We start from the raw sequence: 12,796 nt of genomic DNA, 5'->3' as shown, positions 1-12,796 counted from the left end.
GATGCAAACTGCCAGAGCTGAGGCTTTCTCTGGATTTCCTGTCCACACGTGGGTCTTCTCTACAGGCCAGTGACAAGTTCTCCAAAACCAAGCCTTAAGTTAATTCCTGACTTCCCAATATAGGCTGCAAGTCTCTACACTGTCATTCTGGGAAGACAGCGGGTTTGATTAAAGATTCAAACAATTTCATGGCAGTCCCAGCCTCATCTTCAGAATGATTTTGTGGCAAAGAAGCCCCCCAGAACAGCATAATTCCTGTACTGGCCAGTAATTACCTGGAAATAGATTTTTCCTAAAACAAAAAAAAAATCCCACAAAAATTCAATCCCTTCTGCTGATAACAGCATTTAGGCTGTTATTTTCAAGTACCAAGTACTGTCAAGTTGCACCTGCACTAATTTTAGGGCTGAGTCACAGACAACATCATCTACATTACTGTCCAAAAAGACTAAAAAATCAGATGACAAGAAAGCATAAAACTTCAAAGATAATCAAAAAGGCTATCACAAAAATAATTAGAAAACCTAAATAAAGATTTTTAGACCTAGTCCAAAGGGCCTGAACAGAAAGAAACTTACTTATGAAAACAACACAACCATGGTATGGTGGTGTGTTGGCAAAAGCACCATCTCTAAAGAACTAACACTGACTGAATTAGAGACACCATGAAACACCCAAAGCACACCTTTTTTCTGACCAGTCTTTCAAGGCTGTATGCATACTGCTGGTATGGGAAACCTAGAAGGTGTGTTTTTCAAAAGTCAGGATCAAGTCAAGATTTTCATTCAGTCTAAACTCACGTATTTTGTCAGTGTGAAGCTTTCTGTTAAGAGAACTAAGTCCTAAAAATAATTGAAAAGACATGTTAGTCCATAACCTCTATAGCTGTCACAAGCACAACCACTCTGTTAAGAGCCATGGCACTACTTACCTGAAGGGAAGGATAAGACTGGATGGAAGGAAGAGTCCAGCTCTTGCACATAATCTAGGATTTTAGATTCTGTGCTGTACTCACTGCTGCTGAAAGTGGAGGCTGGCACCACATATGGCAACTGAGTTTTATACGGAAAGGAGGTATCTCTAGATGGCAAAGTCTGCAAGAATACACAGAAATAAAGGTTAACTTTTCCTTTACTCACATCCTTCAAATTAGACCAGAAGAGGAAAAAACAAACCAACAACTCAGTGAGCGACACTCTTTAATATGTGAACGGGAAGAATATTCTGACAATCTTCAGATAGTCTAAATATGACTTACTTCACTTCTTATGGACAACAGTGCACAATACAAAGAATACAAACTGCTCCTTCAATTAGGAACAGCTGTCAAAGCTTCCAGATAAAATCTAACTGTTTCCAATCATTATTTTGCTCTATCTAATGACAAACAAACACCCCTTAAAATCTGATTCCAGGATAACAGGCATGATACAAATGCACAAACAAACCTAACACCAGACTAAATAGAGAGGTCTTGTTCATTTATCCCCGTAGTAAGATTCTTAGTATCAGTATCTCTAGACACCTTGAGCTCACACACTTTAATGCAAGAAACTATACTGAACATTTTGAGCACAGTGTGTACTTCCACAAACCAAAAAGGTAAAGTCTTTACCTTGTTATAATTTAAACATCAGATAAGCAACAAAACAAGATACACAGCAATAAACATGGAGAGGGATGCATTAAGAATTGATTAATAGGTAGTAAACAGGAAGTACTAGAAAGAAAGATTAATTTAGCTGCTTGGCTGCAAGGCTTGTTAAAGTATGGAAGGTAAAAGGATGGATGGCACAGAACTGGTAGATGTGAGGTAGCAGGACTGAGGCAAAAGGCAGGGTGAAAATGGACAGGAATAAGCAGCAGAGTCCATGCTGAGCTCTGGAAGACTGAAGGAAAGAATTGAATGTGATGATACAAGACAGCAGCAAATAGTAGTCTGTGCTTCAGAACGTGGTACAAAAAGTACTTCAGGGAAATAATGTTGCATAAGCTACTTTCTTACTGGATATTTGTGGTAGTAACCCAAAGATACTAACATTTTTTAAGGCTTTTATAAGTCTCTAATATTTTGCCAAATACTGCAGATCCTGCAAATGGGGAGGGAGACATAGGGACACTGGAGTACTTCAAGGGTCTCAAGCCTATCACTGTGCCAACAATCACATTTATCATCCCCCGGCAAACAGTTCCAGTATAAAAATCTGTAAGAATTAATATGACATTTTCTTGTGACTTTTTATGTAAACATGTAGCATCAAAGGTAAGACTATCAAAGAACATTACTTGTATTTTCTGTACTTCTGCTTTCCGAATCTAAGAAAACTCTTTCTCCTGCCTGAAATACTCCAGGCTGCACTTTAGCACTGCCATTCATGCATTAGTGATGCAGTGATTGTATCTACCACATAAAATCCCCTCCACTTAGTGAAAGCAGTCCTTCTGTCACATGGCATCAATATTCACAACCCACATTATCTCAGAAAACATTACATTAAGAAGTTCTCCTTTCTATCTCTTCCTTTCTTCTCAGTTGGTAAGTTCCCTGTGTTGGTACTCTATCTCAGGAACTACTAAAATCAAGTAAGCATGTTATGATGCTAGAGCAGAGAACACAGTGATGGTGGGGGAGGTTCTTGTATTTAACTTCTTTTTCTCCAGGAAAACATTAACAGTCCTAAATCCACCTTGATCTCCATCCACAGGTGTATGCACAAGTACTTTTAACTTAGCTTGGAAAGAATTCTTTTCTAGCCCAGGACTCCTTCAAATTAATGTTATTTTCCTGTGACAGATACATGGGACTTTTCATCTGTTAAACTTTAAACACCCACGACGTGTTGGCAGAACTGAGTCCTGTGTTTGGAATTACTAGAGGGATAAATGCTAAAGCAAACTTAATGTTTCCCATTATATGGATCACTACATTAAAGCTTAAAGAGCTTTTAGGTAGTTGCTCTACCTCAGTGCACTAAGGGCTTGCTTTTCAAAAATGCACAAAAGCATATTTCCTCTTGATATTTGGATTTTAGAAATGAAGTAACTTACTAAAATCTCTACTCTTTAAGCTGCAACAACACTTCTTCTGCCTGTCTTTTTTTACAAAAGTGAATCCGCATTACAGTAAATAAATCTCTCACTCATTCTTTAAAAAGAAATTCCCCAAAACTAACGAGTAAAATTACCTATAAAGCATATAGATAAGACCAAGACATTCTGGCATCCAGCTCTTTAGTCCTGTAGTGGGTTGAACCTGACCTGATGGACAGTCTTTTAGACTAATGACGCTTCTCACAATTTACATATTTAAACCGCACGGAAAGGCGGGAATTTCCTTTCGTTTGAGCTTGCCTGCTGGAAGGTGGGGGGGGGCTCCGAGCCTCCAGGCCCCGCCGGGCCGGGCCGGGGCCCCTGCCGCCCTACCACGCCGTGGCACGGACCCTGGGTCAGTGGGGCGGGGGGAACTGTCCCAGAGCCGCAGGCAGCTAAAACCAGCCATGGACTGCCACAGAGCTAAATCCATCTGGCGTGGCTTCCTGGGACCGGCGGGTCCCTCTCCTCCTCCATGTGGAGCCGGCAGAGCCGGCATAGCCTCCTGTCTGCAGCCAGCACACCTCACGCTGAACTGAAGAGGACACCGTGCAGCCAGCAGCACACAGGGAGCGAGGCTTTCTCCACTGTAAAGCCAGAACAAGAACGCTCTTCAACATGGCAGCTTCAGAGTCAGAGAGAAAGAGAAAGCGAGTCACACGAGACGAAGCTGAACGTGGCGATGGGAGAAAAAGAGGGCGGTGCCGCGATTCTCGTGCGTAGCTTAACAAACTTCTTGCATGCCGCGGTAAGAAACTGTAATATCACAAACTGTTTGTCTCTTTAATCCATTTGAAGTACATGGGGGGATGAAAAATTCACGTGTGGCTCGTGAAAATTGTGACGAGTGCCTATGCCAGGCTACATAGAAGCAGTGAGAGGTTTTTTAGAGACTTGTGACGAAAAAAAAAAGCCTTTGTGTTCAGGCCAAAGCAACTCATCCTTAAAAAGATTAATAATCCCCTGTGATAGCCTGTGTTTGGCAGTGTGAAGGGACTGTGAGATTTTCATGGAAGAGACGTCTTACACCACAGCAGATTGTTTCTTTCTGGGCGGGTCTGCTGTCGGTGGCAGTTTGGGAACCATGTGCAGCTGAAGAAAACCCTTTTTTCCTTAAGCATATGAAAGAGACTTATCAAGAACTGTAACACTAACTAACATCCCATGTTCTGTTACCCTTTGTGTGAGTTGGGTAAAAGGAGGAAAGTGCTGGAAAGGGGGAGGGGGTTTGCTTTAATTTCTTGTTATTTCTCTTTACTTTTAATTCTTTTTCTTTGTACTGCAACTGTTTAAGGTTTGTGCCTGCTTTGCTTTCTCCTCATTCTTATCTCACAAAAGGAAAATAAGTAAGTAATGGATATTTTGAACCAAACCCACTACAAGTCCTTACTCCCTTTTCCTTGCTTTAATTCACTTTAGCCCCAAACACATCTAGATAATAGCTTAAAGCTGAGCCTGCTCGAAAACATGCATACATAGTCAAACAACCTCACAGTCACAATCCATTTTGAAACTATATTAAAATCCATTTGCCAATATCAGTAAATGGAAAATTCTTTTCTTCACCTTGCCTGTGGTGGGAATTACAAAACCTAATGCCTGAATTTGTGCCTTGAATGCTCTGGCATCCACACATAAGTAATGAAATCTTTCATTAATACAAGTTTTTAATCCAAAAGAAAATACAGAATTCATAGAAGGAAGAGCAATTTTATTTAAATGCCTGTGAAGCTACTAGGGAAAAAAGCTAAGAAATTTGTCAGTGTCTGTGTTCCTAGCTACTGGATCTGGTTTAAATTTCTGACGGAGTAGTTTTCCAATGGAAAATGCTGAATTAGTGAAATCAAGTTGTTCGTCAGAAATATTGACTTAATCAACTCTTGATGAAAAAATTTCAGAAGCTCTTAGCACTGGAATGAAAGCATTTTACTCAAAGTGCTTCAACTTTTATTGAAATAAGATGGAAGAATTGTTTACTGGAAAACTAAACTCTCCCTGCTTCCAATTCCAAATAGAACACAATCTACAAACCAACTGCCTTTTACAGTAGTCAATTATTGAAATTTTAACATAGCAACAAAAAAATCCAACAAAATCCAACTGAAAACAAGCCTACATATATATCCATTCAGCCATGGCAATGACACAGGAACATCATGGCACACAGCTTTTAGGAGACAGACCTCTACAGCAAACCCAACCACGATGCCAACCCTTAAGAAAGCAAGAGAGATTACAAAACTCTTATCAATCGTCCCCTTTCCCCTTGCTATACTACACCTCATACATCTCCTGAAACATTTTTCTTAATTACTGAAATACAAAACCTCATGCTTCCTGAGCTCAAACAGATATGAAGAATAATATTACATAAAATTCATTGTATTAGAGAAAATTCACTGTATTTAAAAGGAAGTGAGGAGTGTGCAAGTTTTAAATATTCAACTAAAATAGCAGCTCTGGTTTAAACTTATGAAACGGAATGGTGTCAACCAACAGAATCTAATTTTCTGGAGTATTATGAATTTTGAACTTGGATTTTTCCCCCTTAGTACTGTTTTACTGGGTTACAGAAAACATAGAGAGCAATTAATTTTGATATTCAAAACACTTCTTGTGCTTGCTTGTGACAGACTGATGCATTAGACAAAGCACAATTGGCTCATGCCTCTGTTTTGAAGGGTCAGAAGGCTGAACTCTACTGACCATTCCATCCTCCTGCAGAGAAAAAGTGTGAGTCTATGAAGCAAGCCATAACTGAAAGGAAAAATGTTCTGTGCTCCCAGTTTAAAAATTGTGAAGTAAATCCTCAATTCATGGTTTCAGCTACTGATCACTAAAACTCCTACATTTTGTCAGAGATTGAAATACTATAGTTTATGACTTAAACATTTCCTTAAAGGACTTTTAAAATTGTATTAAAAAAGCTGCAGAGAAGACTGCTGCACCCCGAATGGGGCCCTGACTGAGGCCTTACACCTCTCGCTGATGAAGATAAGATAAAGTAACAACTCAGGGCTGGGGACATTCACAAAGCACAGACTTAACACCTCCAAGGTGGGGACCACAGCCCCAGGACTGTCAGCTGCCAGGCTCACACAGACCCCCTGCACCAAAGGGTGGAGGGAGTAGAGGCTTTGGGTATCTTGGAAAAGCCTCTGGTCAGAGGTGCAGTGACTGCCCATCCTCCACTGTGCAGAGGAGCCCAGCTGAGGGGCCCTCACCCGGGGAGGGGAAAGCTTATCCACAGCAGAAAGGGGTGACATGGCCCATCAAAGGGGCCCCCCTCAAAGGGGTCCCCAGACCCAGCACCAGAGCACCAGAGATGATGCAACAGACCCTCAGTGTTGCAAGGGACAGCGTCAGGCTAGCCCCTGCAAGAGAGACATGTGGGCGTTCCCACCTGGCCCAAAGTGTGCATTAATCCACGGGATTCTGTACTCTTTGGCATGTGGTGTGGCGGTGTGTGGTGTGGCGGTGTGTGGTGTGGCGGCGTGGCCATGGCGGCGACATGGGACCCTCACCACCAGCAGAGCAGATGGAGGTGAGCAATGAGACATCACTGGGACCCTCGGATGGGTGATATGCTTCCACCTAACCCCTGTCACCTCTCCCTGTCCCCCCATCCCCCCATGCACACTTCTTTCTCACTTTCTTTCTTTTCTCTTTCCTTCTCTTTCCCTTTTTATTATTAAATAAAATACATCAAATTTTGGCATCAGCATTTAATCTCGTTTGGTTTTAATCTCGTTTCTGGGAATATTTTGAACCTTCTAAATTCTTTCCGGTCTATGCACAGAGACTTAGCTTTCTTTGCTTTTCTGGGTTTAAACAGGATTGTAACATTTTTAATTGGTGTCACGGACAGGATTCCCTTAAAACGAGAGTGTTGTTTCCAAAAAATTAATGAATTGCTAATTCTTATGATTGATCATTTAAAAAAAAAACAAAACAAGGTACCTTTCTACATTTCCTAACACCTCTCTACCTTTCTTACCCTCTCTTACTTTTTTATTTGTTTGCTTGTGTGTTTTCACATGTACCTGTGCTAAAATGGTGCTCCCGAAGCCCAAGGTCTGGGAAATTGGTACTCCGGAGGTGAAAGACCTTGGAAATTGGAAGGTAACTTTGTGACTTGTAACTGAGATTTTTAACTTTGCAACTTGTAACTTTGGTAAACACTAGGTGCTCTCCAGGTGTAAGGAGTAGGACCTTGGAAAATATTTTATAAGGGGTGCCCTTTGAGAGAGACTACTCCAGTGTTTGTAACTTTATTTGGTTTTGTTTAAGAGGCGCCTTTCTGGAGTAAGGAGTGAGACTTTTGAAAATTCGCTTTACACTGGGCACCCTCTGGGAAAGATCACTCCGACTTCTGTCATTACGTAAAATATCGTGCACAAGCTTTGTTTCCTTTGTTGAATGAATTTAGTGCCAGGTCATCTTCTGCAGGGATGGTCTGTGCACTGAAATGGTTTCTGTAACATCCAAGTGGTCATTGTTGTTTAAATTCTCTGCTCTGCTAGAAGGTCGAGAGTTAAAAGAGGCTGCTGGCAGAGCCATCACTGAACTTGGTTGTCATGTCCAAAGAAAGCTTTGGAATGCAAATAAGAGAGAATTTTACAGGGGAAAAAACTGTGAGGTTTTGAACCTGTAACATTTTCTGAAATGTGGTCTAAAGTAGCATGTAGACCCTGAATTAAAACTGGCAAGGGTCAGAAAACTACTACTGAAACTGTATCTGTATGGCTACTGAAAAATCAAAATCTGGCCTTAAACCCAGTAAATTGGAATCCAGTCAATAAAATGCAGTGAAAACACTAAAAAGACTGGGTGAACACCAAAATTGCATAATTTGATGCAGTTAACAACTTGTTTTACACAGCCATATTTTGCCTGGGTAGCTTCTTTTCTCTTTCTAGGAATTCCAAACATCCCTGCATTGAAGAAAAAGAGAATGAATTTGGGAATAGCAAAACTGCAAGCAGCAGATTCACACCTAGATGTGATAACCACCTCTTCACTTAAAGTTCTGTGACTTTGTAATAACTACAAGAAGTTTTTGTTTTCTTTCGTATCAGTCTGTAGTAGGCCGAATTTTTACTTTTCTTTTATAGGAACCTACCAACAGATGAGATAGAGCTGTGTGAGAACCAATGCAACTTTTAAATTGTCATCCTGACTGCTTGCCTTGTCAATTAATTTGTTAATGTTTGTAATTTGTTTGTGTTTGCATTGCAAGGAAATCAATTTGATTTTATATATTGTTAAGTTTGAGTTCTTTTGCCAAGATAGTGTGGCAAAAAGTCTTATGAATGTATAATTTTTTTTTTTTTTTTTTTGAAAGTTGGTACAAGAATATATACATATATGAAATCATACATATATGTATTGACTTTCCCAATTCTACCTTGGAATCATTATAATTTGGCTATTTTTTTTCTCTTTTCTTCAAGAGTTATCAATTAGTGAACTAAAGAATCCTAACAGATTATAAGACAAAATAAAAACCAATCTTCTACCAACTCTCAAACCCACTTAAACATCTTTAATGTACTGTTAAGTTTCCTATATCCAAGAACATTTTAATTCTACCTCACTTCTTTTAATCATGCTACTGAAGTTCAAAAGAAGAAAAGTTCCTTAGAGTTATACAACTAAATTTAAAGGAGAATTAATTTCTTTTTTTTGTTGTTGTTGGTTTTTTTTTAACCCCACCAATAACAAAATTACAGTTTCTGTTTTGTGTCAAAATTAAATTACAACATTAAATTATTGCTATAATTTACCCCTGAAAAATGGAACAAAGCCCTGATGTAAAAATGTGTTTGCATGAAAATCTTTTGTATGAAAATGTTTTTATATTTTGTGTGGCTGTGATGTGATAAAAGTTAATATTTTCATAGACTTACCCAGCAGAACAAGAATACCACCAATGAAATTCTTCCAACTGTATGTGAACACGTCAAGGAAAAAACCTATTTTTCAGCCTTCAAGTATGCAAAAGCACACATCTTCAACAAACACATTCACATTTGTTCCAGGGTGTAATTATATTACTGGAGCTGAAGATCCCCTGGAAACGCGACTGATTGATACAGGTTAATAGCGGGGATACCCCCCCCCCCAAAGGAATTTAAAAATTAAAACCCACTGTGTATCTCTATGATCAATTTCAAAACATATTAAGTCAACATCCAAGAAATACCATGTTGGGGAATCCCTCACACCCACTATCCAATAAAGAAAACTTATCTTTGAGTTCACAGGGTGGAATGCACTTACTAATAAGCATTGGATTAATGATTGCAATTGAATTTACATTTTTGATGATTAGAATAACTATTGTATTACTTGCATTACCACTTCTTCTTCCATCTTTTCTCTTACTAACCACTATACATATCACCCACCATGGGCAACCCATAAACTGAAGAAACATTGGAAGAACAGTTTAAGTCACAGAGTGGATTGTCAGAGATTGAAATATTATAGTTTATGACTTAAACATTTTCTTAAAGGGCTTTTAAAATTGTATTAAAAAAGCTGCAGAGAAGACTGCTGCACCCCGAATGGGGCCCTGACTGAGGCCTTACACCTCTCGCTGATGAAGATAAGATAAAGTAACAACTCAGGGCTGGGGACATTCACAAAGCACAGACTTAACACCTCCAAGGTGGGGACCACAGCCCCAGGACTGTCAGCTGCCAGGCTCACACAGACCCCCTGCACCAAAGGGTGGAGGGAGTAGAGGCTTTGGGTATCTTGGAAAAGCCTCTGGTCAGAGGTGCAGTGACTGCCCATCCTCCACTGTGCAGAGGAGCCCAGCTGAGGGGCCCTCACCCGGGGAGGGGAAAGCTTATCCACAGCAGAAAGGGGTGACATGGCCCATCAAAGGGGCCCCCCTCAAAGGGGTCCCCAGACCCAGCACCAGAGCACCAGAGATGATGTAACAGACCCTCAGTGTTGCAAGGGACAGCGTCAGGCTAGCCCCTGCAAGAGAGACATGTGGGCGTTCCCACCTGGCCCAAAGTGTGCATTAATCCACGGGATTCTGTACTCTTTGGCATGTGGTGTGGCGGTGTGTGGTGTGGCGGTGTGTGGTGTGGCGGTGTGTGGTGTGGCGGCGTGGCCATGGCGGCGACATGGGACCCTCACCACCAGCAGAGCAGATGGAGGTGAGCAATGAGACATCACTGGGACCCTCGGATGGGTGATATGCTTCCACCTAACCCCTGTCACCTCTCCCTGTCCCCCCATCCCCACTTCTTTCTCACTTTCTTTCTTTCTTTTCTCTTTCTTTCTCTTTGCCTCTCTATTATTAAATAAAATACATCAATTTTTTGGCAACAACATTTAATCTTGTTTAATCATTAACATTTAATCTAGTTTCTGGGAATATTTTGAACCTTCTAAGTTCTTCCCGGTTTATGCACACAGACTTAGCTTTCTTTGCTTTTCTGGGTTTATACTGGATCGTAACACATTTTTGGAAACATGCCCAAGTGTAACAGTACAGAGAGCCACAGTTCAATTATGCCACTGTGTGCAAATCCAGTAAGTTAATTAAATTAACTCAAATACACTGTGCTGAATACCTGTCACATCTGCTTGTGATTACTCTTATTAAGCCCAAAAAAGCAAGGAAAAATGCATTTATGCTCTCTACAAACACACTCTCAAAAGTTTTTAGCAATATCAAAGAAGAGTTATCTTCGTCAATATTAAAAACTTCTTCATTAAGTTCTTCAGTAAATGGGTAGCCAAGTAAACTGCCGAGATTTAATTATAGGATTCAAGAGAACCTCTGTGTGGGGTGGCTGACAACTCCCCTTTGAACACCAAAGACACCAACTTTTAATCCTGTGGTACAGATCCAACTAATAGAGCAGCCTGCTTGCCTCAGTGCTTTAGCATCTGCCTTTAGGACAGCCCACTTCTCCATGGCCTCCCTCTTCTGGACTCAACAACCTGCTCAGAGCAGAGCTATTTCCCTCTGGCAGAACATACAGTTCCATGAAACCTTGTGTTTCACAAGGTAAATGTGCAGGTCTTAAGCACAGAGCGCTTTTGGGCAACACACAATACACAGACAGTGAAAGGTTAATCTGAAAGCCCCCAGGACTTTCTTATTACCAAGTAGTGGGAGAGAAGGTGCGCAAAGCATCTAAGACATCCCTACATGGGAAGGTGCACAACAGATGGTGCTTGTACACACACCCCTGCCGTATGTCAGGCTCTCCCTTCCAGATGAAGTTTTTCTAGCAGCCAAATGGACAGACCTTTCCCATGCACTTCAGGTACAGGCATGCAAGCTGCCCCAGGACATAAACAAATTTATCTGCCTCTGGCCCCTCTAAAGCTGTCAGTGGCAGATCCTATGGCAGAGACCAATTTTTTTCCAGGAAGAGAAAGTGGAGTTTCATAAAACACTAATGAAAACTTACTCACATCCATGTTGTCCCAAATTCAGATTTTTTGCTCAGTGTCCTACAAGGAGTGATAGCTGCTACTGTTCTGGGAGATCACCCACCTCTCCTAAGTATACATGGAGTTTAGTTTCTTTAATCCTGCAATAAGCCAATGGGACTTTCACCTGTTCTGTAGAAGTGCATGCTGTCTTCTACATCCTGAAACAAAGATGTTTTGTTCAACTAGAAAATCAATTGAAAAATCAAGGTTAGTGCTCAATCTTTGACCAGTTAAACCAAAAGAAAGAAAGATATGTTAATCCACAGGGATATCTTCTCAAAAACACCATGCAGAAATTAAGAGTAGATGTGATCAGTAAAACACTACAGAAATGTCACTAAGCTAAAGGTGTAGGACTGTGGAAAGCATGAAGGTTTTTCATTCTGAAGAAAAAAGAATTCACAGGCTTATTGGCTTGCCACAAACCTCAGAGAGGATGGATCTAGTTCTGCTGGAACTATCACAGAATTGCAAAGCTAGAGTTGTCCATCCTTCCTTCCTTCCTTCCTCCCTCCCTTGTCATATATTCAGAATAGCTGAATGCATATGAGAACTTCTTTTCCCACTCAGGTCTCATTGATTTTTAACTAACAGAAGGCCTTATTTTTTAACTTCCAGGGTTAAAGTAGCAATTTCATCAACTACTATTTTCACTTACAAACTTGGTAACCATGGGGTTCTCCTCCCCAGACCACAAGACTGACATATCCACAGAGGTACCACACCACTTGCATTGAACCAGTTTGCAGGAGACTTGGCAACCAAACAATGTTTTTTCAAAAGTCAGCAATGCCAGGAAACTATGCTGAAGCAGGTGATGGAGCCAGTATCTAGGGTTAACAAAGAAGAGGATGACAACCAGTAGACTCTGGTCAATGCAACTACTTTCCTCCCAGGTACAGACCCCTAGCAAATAGCAGACATTTAGCAAGTAAGATAAAGGCTATGCATGGATATAATACAAATTATATGTGTGTGCATATATATATATATATATATATATATATATATATATATATATATATATATATGTAAATGTAAAAATATATACACATTCTTTCCAAAAGCCTGAAAATTAACAAGACTGGGGGAAAGACCCACTTGTATTTATCAAGTGGCATCAACAAAAAGTACCACAGGCACTAGGCACGCACTGGGAATGCTTCTGAACACAAAAATCATAGAACCAGCATGAGATTTAAATCAAAATAAGAAGCTCTACCCTAGAATTTAAATA

The 12,796-nt window shown here is 40.4% G+C and overlaps 1 protein-coding gene across 7 annotated transcripts in view; it reads right to left on the bottom strand.

The window, feature by feature from the left end:
* Positions 1-12,796, bottom strand: part of KANSL1L (KAT8 regulatory NSL complex subunit 1 like) — a 68,256-nt gene that overhangs the window by 16,813 nt on the left and 38,647 nt on the right. For all 7 annotated transcript variants that reach the window (XM_069021803.1, XM_069021801.1, XM_069021798.1 and 4 more), the window contains one exon: positions 932-1,094. In XM_069021803.1, coding sequence (XP_068877904.1) covers positions 932-1,094 — 163 coding nt within the window. The remainder of the gene's footprint in view (positions 1-931; positions 1,095-12,796) is intronic.

Source organism: Aphelocoma coerulescens, chromosome 7 (genome assembly GCF_041296385.1).
Source record: "Aphelocoma coerulescens isolate FSJ_1873_10779 chromosome 7, UR_Acoe_1.0, whole genome shotgun sequence".
In the NCBI taxonomy this organism is placed as follows: Eukaryota; Metazoa; Chordata; class Aves; order Passeriformes; family Corvidae; genus Aphelocoma; species Aphelocoma coerulescens.
This window is presented reverse-complemented; position numbering and strand designations above follow the sequence as displayed.